The sequence below is a fragment of the Hyaena hyaena genome, unplaced genomic scaffold (assembly GCF_003009895.1).
Source record: "Hyaena hyaena isolate Hyena2069 unplaced genomic scaffold, ASM300989v1 scaffold_947, whole genome shotgun sequence".
In the NCBI taxonomy this organism is placed as follows: Eukaryota; Metazoa; Chordata; class Mammalia; order Carnivora; family Hyaenidae; genus Hyaena; species Hyaena hyaena.
The window spans coordinates 128,500-152,337 of NW_024081579.1; the positions used below are offsets into that span (position 1 = coordinate 128,500).

Here is a 23,838-nt window from a genome sequence, read left to right on the forward strand (position 1 = left end):
ACCTTGTGCTTCAGCGGACGGGCCACGTGGCATGGTTGAGTGGTGCGAGTGCAGGACGATAGGGGTTTAGGAAAGGGCCAGATGCTAACAGCCCCTGTGCATGCCCATCCTAAGGGCGCAACAGGATTTGAGTCTCAGGTGGGCCGCACCCCAGAGTGCAGCGTCTCTGTCATCCCATCGAGTCGAGTCCTTACCCCTCCTCGGAAGAACTCCTTTATGATCAGCTCATCTCCTTGCAATCAGAAGCCACTGGGTCTTTCCCCTAAGATAGATCTAGGAGATAACAGAATTTGAAACTAGCCTAAGTAAGACATCTAGTAATAAAAAAACAAAACTATTTCCTCCAGTAAGACTGAAGGCATATTTTAGGGACAAATAATAATAAATCCTTATTGGATACTCTTTCCTTTTGTCTGAGCTAGTGCATTCCCATGCTGATATCCACTATCGGCCTGGACTGCATGATTGTTCACCAGTCAGTCTTCACCACCGTAAGAATAACCGTCACTTTTCCCAGAACCAAAGAGGGGCAGGACTTCTAAATCTAGAGGAATGATTGATGTTTTTATTGTTAATTACATAGTGCTCCTTCTTGAAAATTCTAAAACAGAATTTCACATCTTCAAGAAGTAGAGCAGATCCAGAAACACCCATTCAACCAGACTGAAGAGAAGTGGCCTGTGGGTTGTGAGAACAGGAAGTGCTTACAAGTTACAGCTGCAAATCCAGAAGCGTGACTTTAGTTCTTGCTTTGACCGTGATCTCCACGTTCACGTCTCTGGTTTAGCAAGAGCCGTGGCTCCACCCCCCCCCCGGCCCACCCCCCACCTGTCTTCCACGTTGTTCAAGTAGCAGCCTGGCACTTGTACTTGCTACCTTCCTGGGGGTCCACAAAATGCCACACAGGCATTATTTCAGTCTTTATATCTGGGTTCAAATCCCAAACTTCCCACAGACCAGCTGTGTGACTTAGAACAAGGCCCTGAATCTCTCTGTGCTTGGTTTTTTCGCTTACAAAGTAGGAAGGGAAACAGAACTTCTGTGACAGTAAGTCAATGAACACACGTGAAACGCTTCAACAGTTGTGGCACCTGGAAAAGTGTGAATGTCCAGTACTGTTATTACAATGTCATTTCCGATAGGATGTGCTCTATAGTTGAAACCTGAGAGGCTGAGTCTCCCTACGGGCTACCCACCAGGATCCGGGGAGAGTGTGGTGCTGCCGGGGGGACACACTGTGTCATAGACAGTACCTGTCCCCGTTCCTAAGGATCCCGGGTGGGTTAGGCGCTGCCAGGGAGCACACTGTTTCATATATGGTACCTGTCCACCTTATAGCACCAGCTCTGGCCTCCCCAGTGCCAAATCTCCCTATCACCCATCCTCCTGAGTTGGAAACTTCACATTCAGATGGCTGTGCGTGTCCCTCCAACGGCTCCTCTGCCTTCGGGACCTCGAAGGGAAGGGCAAAGGGTTGGTAGGCTGGGATGATGAAGAGGGCACAGGAGCTGCAGGCTGAGGGCTCTCACAAGACTGGGATTGGATTTGGAATCACAAATCTAATTGGAAAGACAGCAGGCGGCTAATAGAAGAGAGAAACTGAAGGGATGGACAGAGGCCACAGTCTTCCATGGTGCTGGCCACCTGGCCTTCCTGTGTCCATGCCCTTCACAGCCATCAGGCTACTGAGCGCTGGACATGCGGTTAATCAGAACTGAGATGCACTGTAAGTGTAAAAATGCACACTGGATTCTAAAGACTTCATATGAACAATAGGATGTAAAATATCTCAGCATTAATTTTTTAAAATCTTAATTATATTTGAAATACTGACATTTTGGATATATTGAGGTAAATAAAACATACCATGAAAGCTCATTTTATGTTTGTTTTTAATTTGTTTAATACGGCTACTACAAAATCTGAAATTACGTACATGAATTGTGTTGTATTTCTGTTGGACAGCATTGCTCTAGATCGTGGGTCCCCTGAATTCCCTGTTGCCAAGGCCTGGATGGGCTCCTGCACTGGCCTGTTCAACCAGCGAGGGCGCCTCCATGATGTGTTTGTCCCGAGTGCTGGCCTGCTGGCCGGGGGCTACTGCATACAGTGGGTGCAGATGGTGCATAGGGTCGGGCGTCTGCACCTATGGGTTGAAGGTTTCCTGGAGTGCCAAACAAAGCAGAGAGGAAGAGAAAAGAATCTGCTAGAAAGAGAGCCTCTCACAGATGTCAGGGATAGGCACAGGCACAAGGTGGTCTTGAGGGCTTCGGAGAACCTGGATAGTTCTGGATAGTTCTAGGAGATGACACTCATAGCTGGGAGCAGGAAAGGTTGTGATGGGCTTTGTGCTGACGCTGCCCAGAGTAAGGCTCTGGGGGCAGGAGGTGCACTGAGCCAGCACAGGTCTTTGGAGCTAACAGCTGTTTTCTTTGTAAGAAGCCGAGTTGACCTCAGAGAGCAAGAGGAGGAAGAAAAACTTAAGACGTTCAGGACGGACCAAACAAAACTCAGACAGTTGTATGTATTTGTCTCAGTATTTATGTCTTCACTGAAGAAAAAAGCCAGCCCCTCATTGATACACTGGGGGACCCAACCTCTGGGTGGAGGCAAGGACCAGAACTTGAGTTACCCAAGATGTGGCAAAAAGCATGCGGAATGCACTGGGCACAGAGTATTGAAAAGTGGGGATTCTGGCTACGGACAGTCTGTAGCAAAAGTAGGGGCCCCAACTCAAGAAAAACACAAAAACTGAGTTGTCAAAATTGGATGCAAAGCCAAAGTTGTCCTGGCAGAGAAAATACCTTGCTGGATCCCAGGAGGCTGGACTGGCTCTCCCTCAATTGCTCCTGACCAAGGTCAGTCAAGGGCAAGTGACCTCAGCTATGGGGAGAGGTTTGGCCACAAAGACTGAGAATCTGGCCTGACAATTACCGGAGTCATATAGACACAGCTCCCCTTGAACCACTGCACTACTGGTCTCCTTTTGGAAGAATGAAGTATGTTTCGTGAGCCTTGATGAGTAATGGGTGTCCCCACGCATAGTGCGCTGGCCCGCAGAAGGCGGGGGGGAATTAACAAGCCGGAAGGAGAGAGTGTGATGATTTCTATGGATCGTCTCCAACATGACTCTGTGATCTTGGAGCAACCGTTCCTTCCCTCCTGGCCTCAGTTTCTCATTTGTAAAACGAAAGACCGAATCAGATGATCTAACTGGCTCCTCTAATTTTTTCATCTTCAGTAAAGAAAGGACAGACAATATTGTCATGTCCCCCAGCCCCAAACTGGCCGCATTATTAGATTTCAGGAAATGTTTTCAACTTCACTGTAAACACCAAACAGAAACAAAGCACATTTACACAGTGGATAACGCAATTCTAGTAAAACAGCTGACCTATGGACTCCTTTTCCAGCTAATCCTACATAAAGTCCTGAGTCCGTTTGTTGCCCAAATTTTCTGCTTCTGTCACTGCTGCTGTAAAACCTGGTCTAGCACTGCACTTGCGCATGGCCCTGCTTCGTTGGCCTTCATTTTATCTGGCTGTTACTCAGGCCATACATCAGTTTAGAAGCTCCCTACACAACCAGGAAGAAACTACTTAGCAGGGATCTTAATTATTAAGGGATAAAGCCGGATGAGTGGAGTCAGAAAAGTGAGCGTGGCTTGAGGCGAAGACAGTTCAGTGTCCAGGCCCGCGGCTCGGCTTGAAAGGGTCCAGACCAGGACTTTCCAGAAACAGAGCCAACATAAGCGTACACACCGTACGCCATGTGCTCAGAGGCACTCAGAGCTCTCAGAATGCATTGCTTTGCCAGCACAAGCCACTGGGCATAGACGAGCTAAAGCACATGATCCAGAAGGGCTGTGCCTTTAACCACAGAAAGTAAATCCTTTTCACATAGAATTAGAAGGGCCACAGGGGCGCCTAAGTGGCTCCGTCGGTTGCTTAACCGACTCCAACTCTTGGTTTCAGCTCAGATCATGATCTTGCAGTTCATGAGTTCGATCCCCCATCAGACTCTCTGCTGTTAGCACAGAACCAGCTTTGGATCCTTGGCCCCCTCTCTGCCCTGTCTTGGTTGCGCTCTCCCCCAAATAAATAAATACTTAAAAATAATAATAAAAATAAAAAAGCAAATAAACAAACACCCACTTTTACTACTGATTTTAAGTCTTTTTGGCACAGGAGGTAGGGACATAGCTGGGATGCTTGGATGATGTCCTTGAACCCAGAGTGAAGCTAGGAGAACAGTAGTATCTTCACTCCTGAACAACTGTTAACATTGAACAGGTGGGCTTTGAGCCCTGGGAACCCAGCTCCGTTACAACCAAGACTTCAGAAACTCTGCGACTGGCTGGATACCGTGTACTTAACGATGTTTCCTGCTCACTTGATGTGTGGTGCCGTTATTAAATTATTGATTCCTGAGGGGGTTATAATGAATTTTACACATAAGGGCATTTTTCCTCCTCTGACTATGTAATTTTAGGGCATAATTCTGTCCGTGTAGACAAAATAAAAGTGCTCTATGAGCAGTGAGGAATGCGAGGTCAGTATTTGGCACACTCCAGAATATCAGGCACAAAAAGTCCCAAAAAATGAGAAAACCTAAACCATGTGAGAGAAGGAAATTTTGGAACCTTAAGCTTTCTCTTCCTCTAAGAGGTGATTGTCCCAGGTGATCGGCCGAGTGACTGGGGTTTCTTCCTCTTTGCTGCCAGCTGGTTTGGTTCCTCTTCAGTGTGTTGCTCTGGGCTCTGCGAACGCTGTGTATTTTGTGGTTCATGCTTGAGTCTGGCATCCAGAGGCCTGTGTGACTCACAAGTGCCAGCTCTAAGCGTTGGCCACAGGTCTTGGTGGCCTGGCACGACACACCATTCTGACTCTCATCTCCGTGAAAGCTTTAGAGCTGAGAGGGTCAGCGACGGGGCGCAAACCCTGCCCAAAATCAATAGCATAATGTCAGGAATTCAACCATCGGTGACTTGGCCAAGCCCCTCATCACTACATTAAACGACACAGCACTATTTTGGTGACTTGCTCCAATTATCTGAACATTTCACCATCTTCAAGAGTATTGTCAGTGCCACGTAGTGGAACTACTATAAAGCCCACAGCCTCGTGATGAATCCGTGCAATCAGGTTATTTTCTGTGACTGGGACTAGGGACAGTGGCCACATCCTTCCATGAAGGGCTGCCATCTATGTTTTGGCATTTTTATTCTGACACGAGGATGTGGGGATGCAGGACACTCTTTTTAAGCTGACGTGAAAACTCTCCCAGGATGACTTCAGGGGCAAAATCTGTTACGCCCGCATGGGATCTTGTCGGCTGCCCTGCTTTCAAACCCATCCGAACTGTAGATTCACTTCAAACTTGTCTGTGCTGCAGAGACTTACTAGCTGCAAGTCCACTTGAGTGGGGCTGGCCAGGAGCTCTTACTCGTCCTCCAACATCTGTGGACATGGTATTGCTTCTCGAGAAAAAGTCACTTGGTTTCCTCATGGCGTGCATGAATATCTGTGTGAACAAGCGAGCTCTCTGTACTTTAACATATTCCACAGCAGATCTTAGGAGGACCAACTATTCAACTCATAACGAGCTTTTCTTAAATACCACTCTCACTCCCACTGGTAAGCTCCAAATAGACATTTGGTATTTGAATTTGAGGATCTGGCCACAATGGAAGGACACTGATCTAGGTAACACCAATCAAATTGGGAATTTGCAAGACTGGAGCAGAGACAGGAGTCGGGAAATAATCCCGACAATATATCTATATCTTTATCTTTTTATGTCTATATATTATCTATCTATCTATCTATCTATCTATCTACTACCTGTCTGTCTATCTATCCATCCGTTTATCTATGTAGCTATCATCTGTCTATGTATCTATCCATCTGTCCATCCGTCTATCTATCATCTATCTCTCCATCCATCCATCTATCCATCTATCATCTATCTCTCTATCTACCCATACATCTATCTACCTATCTATCTACATATTTAATCTAGAGAAGAGAAAACATGCAAGCAAATGAAGTTTTTTCTGAAATCAAGTTAAACATTCTCCATAAAAATGAAAGCAAAAGAAAATGATCTTCCATGCTCAGATATGTTTGGGAAATCTTGTTCCACAAAGTTAAATAGTTTCTTCTCCACCGGACCACTTGTAGCCTTTTATATGTCAGCACGCACCAAGAATCTTCCGGAAGAGGGCTAGAACACTGCTCAAGATCTTGCCAGGAAGCTGGGAGCTGCTGCAACAGTCATGCAATCTCTCAGAAGTGCTGCTTGGAGCACTTCCTTAAGTACTTCCTGAGGGCCGCGGGACCAGAAGGCTTACTGACACACAGATTTCTGGATCCTATGGCATGGTCCCTCGTGTGGCAGGTCGAGGGTGGTGCAGAATGTGCATTTCTAGCAAGTTCCCAGGTGATAGTGATGCTGCTAGCCTCAGGAACACATTGGAGAACTGAAACAACCTTTCCTATGCAAAGAGGAGCTGAAGTATCCCCCAGTGCTGAGTCATCTGCTGAAGACTGCGTCTGGGGGCAGTGAGTGGCCTTGAACCACACCAGGGCAATCCACCGGGCCAAGGGCCAGAGAGAGGCTGCCAAGAGAGACTTCCTAGCTTCTTACAGAGACAGGCGCCCACCTCCTTCCAGAATAATGTTGAAAACGCACCCATGTGCTGAAAATGTCAGGATTTCCATCAGCTGGCTCAGTTACTAAGAACTAGATAGTCACCTGCTGGTCCTTAGAATGAGCTTTCTGTAGCTTTTTTAAACTAACAGGTCTTAGAAGTCAATAAGCTTCCTGTTTGCTTGTTTATCACCGAGAAAAGCATGGATTCTCTGTGGCCTCAGGGGAACAGGGTGGAATCCAGGGACTCCTTGGTATAGTTTTCCGTCTGGTCTGCAGACATTGTCACAAACACCCCCGTGACTCTCTACTGGGCTCCAGCAAGTCCTCCTTAGTCTGGAGGGCTGACCTGGAGGCCTTCCTGAGCCTCTTCACCAACCCACTTATGCTCCTGCTGGATGCTCTTGGGCGGCTCTTCTACTGGGAGGACTTCCTCCAGCTTCCCTCACCCCATCCACACACAGGTAAGATCCCTCTTCCTGGAGGGTCTCAGAGGACCATGTGTCTTTTCTTTACAGCATTCATCATAGCTGAATTTCATACTTCCGTGATCAATGCCCATCTCCCCAACCAGATGGTGAGCCCCAAGAAAGCAGTAAGGTTTTATTCTTCATTGTACCCACAGCACCTACTTAGGTTCCTGGCACAGCAGAGGTGCCCAACTAAGATTTACTGGGTGGATGGAGGGAGGGAGGGGTGGACAGATGGATGGACAGATGGGTGATGGGCGGATGGACAGATGGATGGACAGACAGATGGGAAGATGGATAGACAGATGGATGGACGGGCATGTTTTACTCCAATGGCAAGCCTTAGAAATCAGGAACACTATGGCGCAGTCAAGAAAGATGAAGAGCACGGAGCCCAACTCTGAGGGGTGCACTGGGAGGAAACAGCCAGCAGTTCATCTAGATTCTGGACTTAGTCTCCCTACCAGCAAACAAAACAGAAACAGTGAGCCAACTACATTCACCGAGAAATATGGGCAAGAAAGAGGAATGATTTAAATGGACCCTCTTTGTGTGAGGAATGTGTAAAATTATACCAAAAGACAAACTACACTGCTGTCTATTGAAAACATCTTTTTTATTAGAAGCAATATAAATGCTTCCTAAAACATTCTGCAAATATAATGCACTGAATTTCTGTGAACAAGATGTTCTTCCCTCGGTGGCCATTCCTGTATTGAGTGAGAACGCCATGCCAGGTGGGGTAAAACGTGCTGAGGGGTCACAGGAATGGGAAAGGAAGGAGCGAAAAGCACAGCTCACACCCTCAAGAGCACTGTGGTCTGACGGAGTGTTGTCTTTATTTTGGATCTCTCCTTCTTAGCATACTTCCAGTTCATAAGTTATGGTCAAGTCTGTATCTTCAGAAAATAGCCTGTATATCCAAGGTAAACTGGACAATTAAAACAATTATCTGGGCGAAATAGGGCTAAAATACTACTTTGATTCTTAATCAGATGAGTCATGAAAGAGTGATAGATCATTATGATAAAAATTTTAATTCTTTGATATTTTTGAGAGACCTGAAATGTTTGAATACAAAAAGAAACTATCTTCTTTATCTTCCATAACAGGCAAAAAAAAAAAAAAAAAAAAAAAAAAAAAGGTCTTCTTTGAGAGTAGCTCTGGAATCATGGGTCAAAGTGAAAATTAGGCAGAACCCACAGGCACATCTATTATCCTTAGTGTTGGCCTCTGTCTCTCTTTAGTGACCTTGACACATCCTGGTGTCTGTATGAACGGGGCAATGTACATTCAGATAGTGTCAGTGCAAAGCCATAATGACTCCTTTGGAAACTTGTCTACAATATCCTTATTACAGATAGTTTTACCCTTTGGCTTTCGTCTTTTCTTGATACTCTACGCTCCTGGCAAATTCCATTTTCATACTATTTTATACTTTTTCATAGAGATGATTCATTAACTATGTAACTGTGATTTACCTCTATACCTTTGAAAGTTTCCTTATAAATGTATTTTTAAAAAAGATGCTAACTCTCTTTGACACACCACAGATCCCGCTTCTGCCGCGGGAAATACTGTCGAGGACCGCTTCCGTGGCGTACAACAATCAGGTGATCCCTACAGACAATAAATTCCGTTACTTTAAAATTCACTGTGGTTCCAGCCACGTCTCGCTATACACATCCGACCCATTCAGAGAGATAAGTTACTGAGGCTTGTTCACAGAACGAAGCTTTCCCCTCCCACACCCCCCCGCCCCCCCCACCCCACCCTGCATCACTGGAAGTATTGTCTGAATGCTCTCCAGGATTTAAATAACATCAGTATTTAAGAGACACTTAGCACCACAACAGGGAATTTGCGGGCAGGACTCGAACTATGCGGTTACTCCAGATGCTGTATTCGAACTGGATGGGCCCATTGAAAAAATAGATGTAACCTGTAAGATAAAGACCAAACAGGAAAGTTCAGAGTCTGGAAACAATAAGCGTTTATTCCAGCTCACGTTAGTGCAACTCATTAGATCCCATTTTTTTTTAACATGGTAACACATGTTTAAAAATCCCCTAACGCTTTAATATTTTGGTCATGGTGCACATGGACCCCAATGTCCATAGCAGCACTCTCCACAGTAGCCAAAACCTGGAAAGAGCCTAAGTGTCCATCAACGGACGAATGGATCAAGAAGATGTGGTTTATCTATACCATGGAATACTCCATGGCAATGAGAAGGAATGAAGTCTGGCCTGTGTAGCAACATGGATGGACCTTGAGGGTGTTATGCTGAGCGAAATAAGTCAGGCAGAGAAGGACAAATATCATGTGTTTGCACGTATAGGAGGATTAGGAGGAACTTGATGGAGGAACAAGGGGGGAAATGGTGGGGGAAAGGGAGAGAGGCAAACCATGAGAGACTCTTGAATGCTGACAAAAACTGAGGACTGATGGATGTGGGGGGGAGGGGGGATGGGCATGGAGGGGGACACTTGTGGGGATGAGCACTGGGTGTTACGTGGAAACTAATTTGACAGTAAACTATTTGTAAAAAAAAAAAATAACTAAAGTTTCCAAAACAAAAAAAAAAAATATTTTGCTCATGGTTTCAGGGAAAAATGTACAAGTTTCTCGCGTCTCCTGAGTTGTCCCCTTGAAATCGTCATCTTGCCAAGAGCTCCGTTATGGACGCTTGTTGTGTTGATTTAAGTTATTTGTTTTAAGTTTGGAAAAATACTTCTTTTCAAAATTAAGGCAAAAATGATATAATGATGGTAGATATTTTCCCTCTATATAAACGACACCGCACCCTACCCCTGGTCTAAATTATGGCAATAATCTTTGCATCTTGGCACTACTAAGCACAATTTAAGATAATGTTTAAAGTCTGGTGTCTTTTATTTGGAGAATTAGCAATAATTGAAGCACCATGTTCACTTATTCTAAGCACGTTATCTTTTATTTGCTGCCTGTGTAAGTGGTCACGCTAAGCACTCAGCTGCCACACATTCACTAGAGCATCTAAGTCTGGATAAACCTGCTTTGTAAGGGAAATGAAAGCCCTAGTGATGGAACTGGTTACCATTTTTCTCGTAGACGGCGTCCACTTTGTCACCGATCCCCGGAAACTCCTCCTCTATCAGCCTGGGGTAGTCTTGGTCCATGGCGTGCCCGCTGTCGTCATGGCTATAGAGTGAGGAAAAGACACTCTTAAGTAGGTCGTATTGCCGAGAAATTCTCTTAGGAACGATACAGTGGCTAGCAGGACACCTTTCGAAAGTGACATGAGTTTTAAAATTTTAAGTCCATTTAAAACATCTGGCAACCTTTTCAAATTAGGAATCACGAGACTGAGTGTGCGGTGGGTGTTTCCTGAGTATCGGTTGACTTGCCCGATGGCCATCTTTGTAAAGACAGTGACCAGCTCTCTCCACCTCACAGACCATATCTGTTATAAAAGTGTGTTATTAGGAAGGTGTCCTTACAGCGAAACACAGACACGTTGGTGCCCTGGACAACGGTGTACTGATGTCCCACCACAGGTGGGACAGCTCACTAAGTGCAGTAATGGACGCAAGAATATCGGAAGTGTAATTTCTCTAACTTAAAGTCACAGGGGCACATGGTAGCGCTGACGCCAGGAGGGGAGCATAGCCCTGCCCCCCATAATTGCGATTCAGCATCCACCGCCCTCGCGTGGGCGTCCCCACCCGCCAAACACATCCTGCAGCCCACCCAGAGCGGCGCCCGTCACTACTACTGTTACTGTTACTGAGGAGTCTCTTGTCCCTGAAGGAAGTTCTGGTAGGTGAGAGACCAGAGCTGGAAGTCGAAATGGCTAGAACCTGTGCACACCGCAGCGCTAAGCCACAGACGCTAGGCATCGTGACAAGCACGCAGAGAGTGCCGTGGGAGTACATGGCGGGGGGGTTGGGGGGGGGAAAGTCTCAAGGGCTCGAAAAGGACTTGAAGTTAAATAGTATTTCCAGTTAACTTGAACCAGTGGGCAGAGTTTCAAGAGGGAGAGATGCAGGCAAAGACCTTCCGGTCAAATGGGCGGATGCGGATACAGCACATTTGAGATCTGGTGAGTCATACACCCTCACTGAACCACAGACCTTGTGTCGGGCATGGGGACCAACGTGGAACACCGGGAGATCTTTAGAGAGTAGGGACCACCACTGTCAGAAATAAAGAAGTCAAATGGCAAAGAGACCATATACAGGGAATGTGTGTGTGTGTGTGTTTGCGTGTGTGTGTGCATGCACATGTGTGTACAGATAAAGTAGAGCTACTAATTTAAGCCTTTCAAGTATGGGATCCCTATAAGACTCTCTCTCTCTCGCTATATATATATATATTTATACATACATATATATGCGTGCCCTAACCAACCAAACACATCCTGAAATCATATATATATATATAAATGATTATATATATGAAATATATATATTCTCATCTACCTATCTTTATCTATCTATCCGGCTCTAGGTTCTTCATTGTTGCCAGTGTCAAAGCTGCCTCAATATCTACAGATGTCCTAAATATTCTAACTCCACCCGTCCTTCACAAAGGGGCTGACTTAAGAGTTGTGGGCCTAGCTGCTTCCTGGCCAGCCTCTCTGGTGGGTGAGCAGACGTGAGGCAGCGGCAGAGCTCTCTATCTCCGTCTCCTGCACCTGCTCCCGCGTCCTCTCCGACCACAAAAGATGGAGCTACATGTGAATTAGGCCATGATGAGAAAGAGGAGCCAGGAGGAAGACCAGCGAGAATGAAGATGTCAAAGTAACAGAGATGGTTTAGCAGGGCTGAGGTACGACGAGTGGCCAAGAAAGAAAAGAACATGGGCCCTGCATGTACACACATGTGCTTTCAAGAGCACTTGAGACTTTTAAATACTTGTCTGAGGATCTACCCTCAGGAGCTGACATGGAGCGGAGATTAATGTGACTCTCCTGATATTTAAACAGTGCATGAGATAATAACTTAAACTAGTGAGAGTGAGCGGGACTCAGTCCGCCTGCTCGGCACCGGTGATGGGTCAGTAAACATGGCGGCCATACCTCCAGACCTGGTTTCCCGAGAAGAAGAGCGTTTTCCCTGTGTCCTCGAAGTGGACAGCCGCACTTATCTTTTTAACTTCTTTTGGAAATCCCAGCTCGGATATTTTTTTGGGGTAACCTTCCAGAATGTCATAACCATTAAGAGCCCAAAATTTTCTGCCTAGAATAAATGAAAGAATGGTTTTATTATGCCAGGGAACCTATTAGGACCCCCATTATGTAGATATTTACTTTAACAAAGAAAGACTCATTTTATGCATTTAGAAATAAATTGGCATTTGTGGTCACCCCGTTTATGTAGCATAGAAATAAACACCTGTCAAACAGAAACAGGATCTACTGGTTCCTACTCATTTCCTAATTATGAGTATAATTACCAGCGAAACACCATAATTATTTGGCTATTTATTACCTCTGAATGTTAATCTGGAGTTGGGTGAAAAGAACATTAAGATTTCGTCATGAATAAGGAGTGCAGTGGGAACAGCACAGTAGATTGAAAGTTGTTACTTCCTTCTCTTGAAAGTGACTTTATGAGAGTGTTGATTATAATTGTCAAACAACAGAAATGATGTTAGTAGAATGCTGGTAGCCTTTACGGATTATGATCGTGAAGACGGAGTAGCGGTTTGGAAAACCATCCATGATTTTGTCAAGGGAACAAGTAAAATATTCAAATGTATGTACACTGAAATGTAGATCCTGAGAAACTGAATAGAAGACCATGGGGGAGGGAAGGGGAAAAAATAGATACAAACAGACAGGCAAACCATAAGAGACTCTTAAATACAGAGAACAAACTGCAGGTGGGTGGGGGGTGGGGGAGAGGGAAAAATGGGTGATGGGCATGGAGGAGGACACTTGCTGGGATGAGCGCTAGGTGTTGTATGGAAGCCAGGTTGACAATAAATTATATTCATTAAATAAATAAATACGATCAGCATACATTATCAAAATAAATATTCAAAAATATATATGGTGGAGAACTACTAAAAAAGTGAGAAAATGAAATAAACTGACTTTTCAGAAGAGGGAATTATGGACAATAGTTTTTTTCCATTTTTCAAAATGTACATTGTTATCAGGTTTGCTCAGCAAAAAAGTTTTAAGAAGAAATAAGGAAACACTGGCATGGTCACCATAAAACAAACAGTAGGTTTGTAACGGTAAGTAATAATGTAGACTTTTCATTCATCAAGTGTGGGGACATTTGGTAGAAGGGCTCCAGCTACATTCTGCTTTCTGTTTTGTTATGCTCGGTTCTTCTTCAGGGTACTTCTGAGGAGGCTCATTTTGCCAAGCCTCTGGCAGCAGCAGTCTCGTCCCTGCCTCTCGGGGAAAGGCTTACCTCTAAAGATGAAAATAAGATCACGGGAGGGGTGCTCGTAGGCAGCGTCGATGCGGTTGGGAAGTTCCGGCCAAAAGGACTTTGTTAAGAACAACTCTGCGTCCACCTGCTGGGGGTGCAGGCGCCAGAAGAACCTAACGGAAGGGGGAGATGCAGAGTTTGCTGTCTTAGTTCTGAAGTGTAAACGCTTTTGCTGCTGCCAGCCACCCGTGTCCACACCCACACGGGGAAGCAGGAGCAATCGTCACTTGTGGACGTTTCCCTTCGGGGCCAGCTGGACAGGCCACTGACTAAAGTCGGGAGGTTAAATCTCACAGAGCCTTTGAGGGCCCTGCGGCCTCTGTGAGCTGAGACCACGCTTTGTTCAGTTTTGCAAATCTCGCAAGTGCCGAGCAAACACGCCCGGCGCTGGGTTAGGCTCTCGAACGAAAACGGGGATTACAAAAAGTACATCTTCCAAGTGAGTGGCCTGGAAACAGCTGCGTAAGAAATTCCTGGACTACAGTGTCGTCAGGGCTCTAACAGGGGAGGTGGGGATGCTATTGGATCACTGATAAGAGCTCAATTAATCGATGGATGAATAAATGAGCAAATGAAAAAATCAGCTTCATTAGAACAGTGTTCTGATAGGAAGTTAAAAATTCATGGTTCATTACCCACAGGTAGGTTTAGGTTATAAAGAACTTGTTCTCCCAAATTCCCACATATGTTACCAGAACAAAATTCTCTCCAAACCAAAAGGAATTCACGTGGACACTGTAACAGTTTACTAATATGGTAATTGATTTCACTACTCATGTTTTTAAAATAAATGCACTGGACTTGTACGTTTACTTGGTTATCTTTATAAGAACGGGTACAACCAAAGTTGTAAAGAGGGTTTGCATAAGGCCAAGACTCCCCATTTAAAAGTAAGATGTTTATCTGTCAGTCATTTATTTCATCTGAAATGTTTAAAAAATCAAACAAACAAGCCCAAACTGCCCAAAGATCTCTTATTTTTGCTGTTAACTTCATCTTTGGAAATCTGACTGGATGCTCGGCAATTTGCAGATCCAGCTCACGAATGTCTGTGACTCGCAGATCGTATGAGATGGGATCATGAGTACCTGTCTTTAAAGATCATGGTCTCTCCTCGGAGGCTGGTGATGGCGTCGAGGGTTAAGGACGGGTCACATTTGTCTGGCGTTTTGGGATGTTTCGGGTTGGGGTCATCATCTCCTGGGCCTGCAGTCACGACATGAACGACAGAAGGTGGTGAGGATGGCCCCTCTCGTGACCTGAGCCTGCTAGTGGGCAGCAGGCAGGTCCCCTGAGGGGAGGGCAGTAGGTCCTCAGCTCCAGCGTCACGACGCGCACGATGCGACTCTGCTCCTGCCCCCCGGGTCACCCGCTCTTGCAGACCCCTGGACACCCTTCTCAACTCCAAGCTCAGGTGTCTTGAGATCCGGTGATAGGGATGGGTGGGCTACACCCGCCCCGGGTTGTGCACCAGCTCCTACCAGGCTGCTCCCCAGAGACACACTGGAGCCACTTCTGGTGGCTCGGCGTCCCTGAGGGAGCTTCACCTCAGCTGTCACCAGCTGGCCCTGCCCTGTCCACGATGGCTGCCTCCCCAGTCCGCGCCAGCACCGCTCTCCGTGCCCAGCCAGGCCTCCGGCAGCCCTCGAATGGCACGAGTGTGTGGCTCCCCGCACCCCCTGGCTCCCACGTGTGCCGGCCACAGTGACAGGTCCGAGCTGCCTTCTCTGCACTGAGTTCATCCTAGCTACCCCTGCACACGCCCTGCTCACAACCCTGGAAAGCAAGGAGAGAAGCTGGCCCAGCCCACGCTGGCTGCTCCCGCAGACTTCAGCGCAGAGGGGGATGCAGCAGGTGTGCTGAGCTCGGTGCTGCAAAGTGTTTCCACTGATGACCCTGCCCTGTGGCTTTAGCTCTCCTCATGGCAGGTGTGCTCGTCTGGGGAGAGGCTTAATAACTACTTTGTAAATATGGTTAGAAATTTGGAAGGAAAAAAAAAGAGGAAGGGATTCTTACAACGGTCCCTGTAGATGTTGGTTAAGTTGCCACAGGCCACTTGAATGGTTTCTGCGGTGGCAAACTGACGCGGTTGAAGGAACACTCGGGATTTACGGGAGCCAGTGAGACCTCACTTTGACCCTCAGCCTCAGTCCTAGAGATTCTCTTCCTAAGTTCCAGGGCTTAGTTGCTTTGTTGGCCAAATGGGGAATTGAATACTTTCCTTCCTTACGTCAGAGGTGTCTTGAGAGTCTCAGAATACAAAATACAAATATGAACCTGCAAAATCTTTGGAGAATAGAATATTTTCTACTTGAGCAGGTAGTCTGATTCAGAAAGAAAAAATGGGGATGTTTTGCCAGGTTCTAATAACAGGACCCGGGGGCGCCTGGATGGCTCAGTTGGTGACGTGTCCGACTTCAGCTCAGGTCATGATCTCAGTTTGTGGGTTCGAGCCCCATGTTGGGCTCTGTGCTAACAGCTTGGAGCCTGGAGCCTGCTTCAGATTCTGTGTCTCCCTCTCTCTCTGCCCCTCTCCCACTTGCACTGCCTATCTCTCTCAAAAATGAATAAACATTAAAAAAACAACACAGAAATAGGACAGCAACATTGGTCATGAGAAATCCATTAATAATTTTGAATATAAATGTCTGTATCTATTCTGGCTTTGAAGTGATAAATTAAGAGGTACCATAGAGAGACTGGATGCCTTGTACATCGTCGTCGGGAAGCATGAAGTGGCTTTGGCCGGTGTAGGTGTAGATGGGAAACATGAGTGCTCCTGGGTCCTTGGAGTGGTCGAGACCCAAGGAGTGGCCAAACTCATGGGCAGCGACAAGAAACAAGTTGTAGCCTGTAAGGAAACAAGGAAACGATAAGAAAACTAGGTCCTCTGATGACCAGTTAGTGGATGGAATGATATTTTCTTCATCTATTTCTCTTTCTTGGCTATTTTACTATTTTTTAAAAATTAACATTCAGTTGCTTGAAGGAAGAGTCAAAATATTGATTTAATCCTTATAAGTAATTGAGTGTTCTCTTTGATTATAGCTGCCTACATAATTAGAATATCAACAGATCACTCTCGAATAATTAGTCATCAGTGAAGATTTACTGCGAAGACAGTAATAATCTTTGTCCTTCCAGGCCGGGTGAGGAAAGTGGACAGTGGTGGCCTTAAAGGAGGAGTCATGGGAAGTCACATAGGGCGGTACAGATCAACATCATCAGAACAAGAGGCGCCATGAAGAGGGATGACAACCAAATATGGCAGATGCACTAAATAGGGTCTCTGGGAATCTCCTTGGGAACAAATACCAACTAAACGATCCCTTCCAGAATATTTCTAGACTCTACAGTTTAAAGAAATACAGACTCTGGAGATGCTTGGTCCACATTCCCCTATTTTAGCAGACCACTGCGTCACTGTTTTTAAGTGACTTTCTCTAGGCATTTTTTCTGCCAATATTTGAGCCTCTTCATACTGGTATTTTAAATTCAAAAAATACATACACAAGGTTGGAAAGAAACACATGGAATTGGAGTCAGTGGTTTCACCTTGACCTTAAACACCACTTGCTCTCAGAGCCTGTGCTCAAAGAAAACGTACAACCAACTTAGCAATGCGTGCAGACCACAAGAGCAATCAAAGCTCACACGATTTGAGTGACAAGCAATTCTTCATTGAAATGACCAGCAATAGATCCCATTCCTGGCCTTCATGGTTTGTTTGGGAATATTTTCGTTCATTTCAGCTAAATATTTCAAACCCAGAATTCACGCAGGAACCTAAAACTCAGGTTTAGTGTGGCTCTATCTTAACAACACTAGAGGTTATTCTTTCTGCCTAAAATCATTCTTACCTGTGTACTATTCAGAACACAAATATACAAATTCTCACCTTTCCTTCCAAAGACAGATTGGAGGCATTGGAGCTCAGGCATTAGTCAACCAACGCCCAGTGCACTCTTTGGGAAAACAATCCATTTGATTTAAGTGAATAACATTAGCCTCTATGAGGACTACCTCTAATTATCACCACCAACAGGCAGTAAGCCTCCACAGTTAGGTTCTAGTTGGAACACTCTGGCTTTTCTTCCTAAATTAATATTTTGAGGGGTTTTTTTTTGTTTTGTTTTGTTTTTTTTTTTACTTTTGAAGCTTCAACTACTGACTGAATTCATTCAACACTGAGTTTCATTTTGCTCTTATATGTACAACTTTTATCTGATCTATCTCAAGCCGTTTGGAATAAGGCACTATCCTGATCTGTCGTAATGGTGTTTATAAAATCAGTGATATACGCTGTCAGAAACAAGTAATTCATATAACAGAAAACAGACAATTGATAGCAACTGTGCTATTTCTGTCAAGGAAATAAAACTATTTCGACTCACACCCAACTCATCTATGACTTACCTATCCAGCCCTCATAGTTTTTAGATATATATAAGCAGTAAACTGTACTTCCTTAACATGCCGAAAGGTAATCTGTAGTAACAACACCTTGGTTGACAGAAAGACATGTTGGTCCTAATTCAAAGTTAGCCATACCCCTCAAGCCACTAAACCAAACCGCTCACTTTTTGTGTTTCACATAGATGTGTAGGAATGTCACTTATAGAGACTAATAAACATAAGACACACTTTTAATTGTTTTGAAAAATATAATCGACCATCAAATATAATTTACAGTCTGCTTCTTAACTTGTTGTCAATGGGGGGGGGGTCACTGTCTAATCTAATCTAGTAATCATGACATACTTTCATAAGAAATATTACCTTTGGAACTACTTGTCCATGTTTCATCATCATCAAAATGGGCATCCCCTCCATAATTTGGCCCAGGAGGAAAAGCATGAGCCAGCAGACCAGAGGGTCCATCAAAGGGGTAGAAGTCTCCATGCTCTACACACAAAAGCAAGAGTTACGGGTCTAATTATATCTACCAGTGCCCGGCACACATGCTGGGTGAATTCTGCAAAAAGTGATGAATGGCAGAAAGGAGGAATGAAAGAATGGAGACAATTAGGGAGCAAAATGTAAAATTGTCTCCAAAATGATTCCACGTTATTACCTTTAGTTCCAAAAGAGATCATGATGTCAGCAGTGCCATCATGGAGTCTGGTGAAATTCAGTGGTGTCACATCAGACCAAACTTTGAAGGCTTTTCTGAATGCCTTCTCAACTTCGGAATGACTCAGATCAGGGGTGTAATTCACAATCCTATTTAACAGAGAAAGTTTCAATTACGTTTCTGGAAGGCTCAGGCTATCTGAGAATATGTTTTCTTGGAATACTGCTTTTCGACTCAAATGCAATGGCTTCTCTGAAAGTTCTGGGAGAGGCCCATCATTTCAGAGAACTTGCCAATTATGATACCATACAAAGAAAGATAGCAAAATGAATTCCGTCAGACATTTGTGTATCTCCAAGTATCTGGCCACTTGGCATCTTACATTTAAAGTATTCAGATATTTCATTTAAAATTGTTTTAATGTTTATTTTTGAGAGAGAGAGAAAGAGAGAGAGGGAAAGAAAGCATGAGCTGGGGAGGGGCAGAGAGAGAGGGTCCAGGCTCCAGGCTCTGAGCTGTCAGCACAGAGGCCAATGCACGGCTCAAACTCACGAACTGTGAGGTCACGACCTGAGCCAAAGTCTGACGCTTAACCAACTGAGCCACCCAGGTGCCCCAAAGTATTCAGATATTTAATAAAACTCATACTGAATGATACAAGTTTGGAATTGTATCGCTATGCCCTAAAGATGAGACAGCTCCGTAAAGTTCTCAGAGACAGTATGACTCTCCACTTTTAAGCACTATTAATAAATATGCCTGATACAGTACATTTGCAAATTCTTTTAAGCCTCCTTTACTTCTAATTTGATTTCTTTTCTAAGAAAACCACCTTGAGACTTTCAACAGACAGTAATGCTGGGTTAACAGAACAATCATAGATGGTAGGAGACATTCTCGCCAACAGTATTCACGTTATTAGTGGAATTCTTAAACTTCTCGTTACGTGTTCAAAGCCTACCTTTTAAAAATGGGACCGAACGTGTCCTGCCATTTGGAGCTTGTGCTGAGAATTAGGTATTTCATGCTGTTTTCAGAACTAACAAATCCTAAAGAAAGACAGCGCCTGCTGTACCTGTAGGTTAAGTTCGTCCCGGACCACCTGGGAGTTCGGGGGAACACGCTGTACCCGCCCACATCGGGGACCCCACATCGCGGTTTCTTCATGACGTCCAACGTGCTGTCATCAAGCTTGCCAGTGACCTCTAGGCCAAAAAAGGCTTGCATCTCCCGGAGCCTGTGAGCCACGGCGCTCGCGGCGTCCTTCCGCAGGATTGCAGCGGGGTCCCGCGGGGAGTAGTAGGACCTCAGGTAGCGCTGGAAGAGAGGCGGGAAGGCCCTGCGTGCACGAGGCGAGGGCGCGGGGGGGCCGGGGCGCGCCGCTGGGACTGGCCGGGAGCCCTACCTCTGCCAGCTGGCGGTCCTCCTCGGACGGGCCGTCGTCGCCGCCGCGGGGGGCCGGCAGGCAGCGGCAGCGAGCGCAGCCCCAGAGGAGGAGGGCGGTCAGCACGGCGGGGGGCATGGCGCCAGCTGCCGGCTCCCCGCAGAGGGCACCTCCGTTTTATAGACCTGCAGCGTGAGTCATCGTCTGCGCACGGGCTCCCGCTTCCCGCGGAGCTGGCGGGAAACTTGCTTACAGGGCGACTCCTGTCTTCCTCCCAAGAAGTGTGGTTTGTGGGAGAACTTGGGGGAAATATACAACGAGGCCATCTCTCGTTTCAGCGGGGCCCCAAAAACCACCTGGCCAAACAAACGGCCTCAGCGTATTTACAGACACTGTGGGAAGAGGCAGGGACTACCGAGCGGCTCACCTCCGGAGGGGAGCAGCTGCTTTTGTTCTTTCCGGGAAGACACGCGAGGTGGTGCCCTTCCTTCCTTACAGACACGCTGGGCCCTGCTTCTGGAGCGCCCGCAGCCCGGGGACCGACGAACACCGCCTTCCCCAAAGCAGTTACAGACGGAGCGCCGTCTCCCGGAGGCGGAGAGCTGGGCCAGACCCACGCTCGGAGCCCTGGGGGGTGCCGGGGAACGGCCACAGGCCTGAGGCTGCGGGTGACATCTGAAGGCTCTGGTGTGACCCTTAGCACACAAGGAGTCCTGCTCGAACTCTCTGCGGGTCCAGGACGAGGGGGGGAAGACCCTGCAACGTAGTGCAATGGCCACCCCGTGCTGGCGGGCCGCTGCGTGCCAGGCACTATCTCACTCACCTCCAAGGCAGCCACGGGAAGCAGGACCGCCAGAAGGCTTCCTTTCACTTTGCAGAAGAATAATCTGGGTCACAAACAAGTCAAATACTTGCTTCAGGTCACAGAGTTAATAAACAGTACTCTCGGGTTTCCAGTCCCAGCCACTAGACTCAAGACTTCATGCTCTTAACCGCCATGCAGCATGGCCTCTACCCCCTTAATTCTCAGAAATTTTCTCAAAAACTGAACTGCTTTCCCCCCACATGTCTGGGAGTATCCAGGAAAACCTGGGGTCTAGGTAAGCTCATGGCCAATGTCAAATTTCTCAATTTTTATTTTTAAGTTTACATAGTAGAAATGCCTTAGGTCCACCACTCAGGGAAGCCATCCATGAGTGCCCTGTGGTCTGTTTACCTTCCAGAACCTCACACACTTAGTACCATGAAATCTGAATGCCATCTTCGGTCCCCAGCAGATGTAAATGGATGGAGGACTACGAGTCATGATCTTCAGATTGAATGCCTGAGATCAAGGCAAGTTAATTTAAGCGATCAAGAGTCAGAGCTCAGGTAGCTCTGGAATACACGAAGACAAACAGAAGGAGCATGAATACAGATTTGGGTGGGTTGGGTGCACTGGGAAGGGCCATCCGCGTGTGAGTAAAATGCCATCCTCCCCGCTGGCTAGTCCTTGGGGTGAGCAGAAAAGCCTATAGAATGTCAGCAATCAGTTGAGTGAATTTTTTTTTTTTTTTTTGAGAAAGAGAGAAAGAGACGGAGAAAGTGTGCAAGTGGGAGAAGAGCGGAGAGAGAGGGAGAGAATCTTAAGCAGGTTCCATGCTCAGCATGGAGCCCGACATGGGGCTCGATCCCATGACCCTGGGATCATGACCTGAGCCAAAATCAAGAGTCAGGTGCTTAACAAACTGAACCACCCAGGCACTCCAGTTGAGGGAAATGTATGCTTTTTCCAAAACAGAACCAAATAGATCCTTACAGTAGGTATTTCTAATGAGTTCAAGATTAGATTAGGCCCAACCAGCAGTGCAAAACAATAATTTGTTTTAAGTCTCTTTACAACAGCTGACTTTAGATTAAGTGATAATTATCCAAGAATTTGATTCATCTACTGAGCTTCTAGGAAATCAGTTCATTAGAAATCATTTACTGTTACCAATAAAATTTCATAAGCTTTTAAAGTCTCTTCAGATATTTAAAAAGGAGCCTTAACGACCTCTGGAAACAAATGACATTTTACTTAATGTGTAGAAGGGGAAGAGACACATCTGTTTTAAAAAGCCGCTTTAGCTATTAAATCAGTGACTACTGACTGGACATCAACTGTGCGGGATACCATGCTAATCACTAGGAAGGCAGAAGGAAGCCAAGAGCCTTTTTCTCAGGATGATTACAATATTATCTCCCCACAAAGACACATTTTTTAATGAGAAATAAAAATAAGTAAATGTCATGGTTTTTCAACTTCAAAAATAATGCTTATTACAAACAGCGTTAAGTATTTTATGAGTTTCCCATTCCACTTGAGAATTTAAACAGTGCAAAATAAAAAACACAGAAAGGTCAATGGGAACACCCTGTTCAGTTTCCATAGTGTTCTTAGCAGGGTAAATAAAAATTGCTCAGAAGATTAAAACAGAAGTTGATTCCTTAAGAAAACAATGAAACTGCTTGTCCGGAGGCTACTGTTCACAGAGGAGTGCGTCTGGCTGGTGATTAGGATGTGTCATCACGGGGAAGCGTGTTGGCAAATTGCTTGTCAACACGAGTCCTTATCTCGGGCTGTTAAGTGTTGGAATGAAAGCTGGTCTTTACAGCTGGTGAACTGGTTTATGGTTTCAAACGACACCTTTAACACAATGAGGCTGAGCTGGTATTTACAAATGGTTCTAACCAGCCTACCGGAGACTGGAAACTTGAGAAGCTGTAGAACGAGCAAACAACACTAGACCCAATTAGAAATGTGTGTCTACTGCTGATTCAGACATAAGCAATATGGGACTTTTGAAGACATACATCACCAACTAAACTAGCCAGGACAGAACCAGAGATGCTCATGACCAGCCCTTGAGTAAAGCAAGGGGAGGTTCCAGGTCGGGAAAACCAGGAACAAAGGGCTAGTGCAGCTGGATTACAGTTATGAAAATTCTAGAAGTCAAACAGTCTTTAAGACAAAAACTTTGGTGTCAGTTTAGAGTGTGGTAAATCAACAATGTTGGCAGTGACACTTGGTATCTTTATTTTTCTACAAGTTAAGGATTTGAGTGTGCAAGAGGAGGAGGTAATAATTGTCGGAAATACCCTCCGGTGGTTATCTAGTTTCTGATCCCTCCCGCCCCCGGTACCGCCCGCTGGAATGGGTCCCATGCCTTAAAAAGGAATCACTAAACTGGAAGGTAAACAGTGGATTACAGTGACACTCTAGAGTAAGGTGCAAGAGTGCCCCCCCTGCACACTTATGCACAAGCCTGGCACACCCACAGGTCAAGTGCAGAGCACAGAGGACTCTGTGCAGGTGCTGTGTCTGGGAAGCTGGTCAGCATCAAGGGAGAGCCTTGACGTTCCACGTCTGAATCACACACCCGGCGGAGATGCCTGTGTTCACCTGGGGTCCATCCCCCAAGAAAGAAATACAGTCTGCAAGAGAAAAGGAGATTAGTTTTGAATTCTTACTCGAGCGTGACATCTGAAAGTCAAGACTTACTTTTCTGGGCTCACTTTCTAACGAATTGTAATTTTATTGTGCTTTGTTACACAGAGTGGTTACTGGGTGTCCACCACCAGATTTCAGCAAAGCTGCAAGAGGAGACACCCAGGAACAGGACACTGGCCTCGCCCAGCCCTGTCCAAACATCTTGGAAAAGGGAAAACTCTGGATTGCTTGGCAGTGAATAATGGAAAGAAAAACAAACTAGAGGAGTAATTGCAATACATTTAAAGATCGCTAATATTTAAGCAATGAAACAAAAGCTCTATTTTCAAAGCAGCCTGGCCTCACCTTGTTACCCT

The 23,838-nt window shown here is 45.7% G+C and overlaps 1 protein-coding gene across 1 annotated transcript; it reads right to left on the reverse strand.

The window, feature by feature from the left end:
* Positions 1-8,909: 8,909 nt before the first annotated feature.
* MMP13 (matrix metallopeptidase 13) lies at positions 8,910-19,868 on the reverse strand. Its single transcript, XM_039221141.1, has 9 exons — positions 19,702-19,868; positions 18,627-18,775; positions 18,332-18,457; positions 16,242-16,403; positions 14,641-14,758; positions 13,532-13,665; positions 12,184-12,343; positions 10,201-10,304; positions 8,910-9,063 (listed from the first exon to the last, which is right to left on the reverse strand). The coding sequence occupies exons 1-9, from the start codon at positions 19,851-19,853 to the stop codon at positions 8,963-8,965; spliced, it is 1,206 nt and encodes a 401-aa protein (XP_039077072.1). The 5' UTR covers positions 19,854-19,868; the 3' UTR covers positions 8,910-8,962.
* Between the last annotated feature and the right edge of the window lie 3,970 nt (positions 19,869-23,838).

What these genes read in the sequence shown, in the direction of transcription:
- MMP13 (XM_039221141.1), bottom strand. Translation starts at nt 19,853, where the DNA reads ATGCAAGCCTTTTTTGGCCTAGAGGTCACTGGCAAGCTTGATGACAGC. An exon ending in ACCATGATCTTTAAAGACAG is followed by an intron (nt 13,666 to 14,640) that starts GTACTCATGATC and finishes CCCTTCCGTTAG; the next exon opens with GTTCTTCTGGCGCCTGCACC. An exon ending in TCGGGAAACCAGGTCTGGAG is followed by an intron (nt 10,305 to 12,183) that starts GTATGGCCGCCA and finishes CTCACTCTATAG; the next exon opens with CCATGACGACAGCGGGCACG.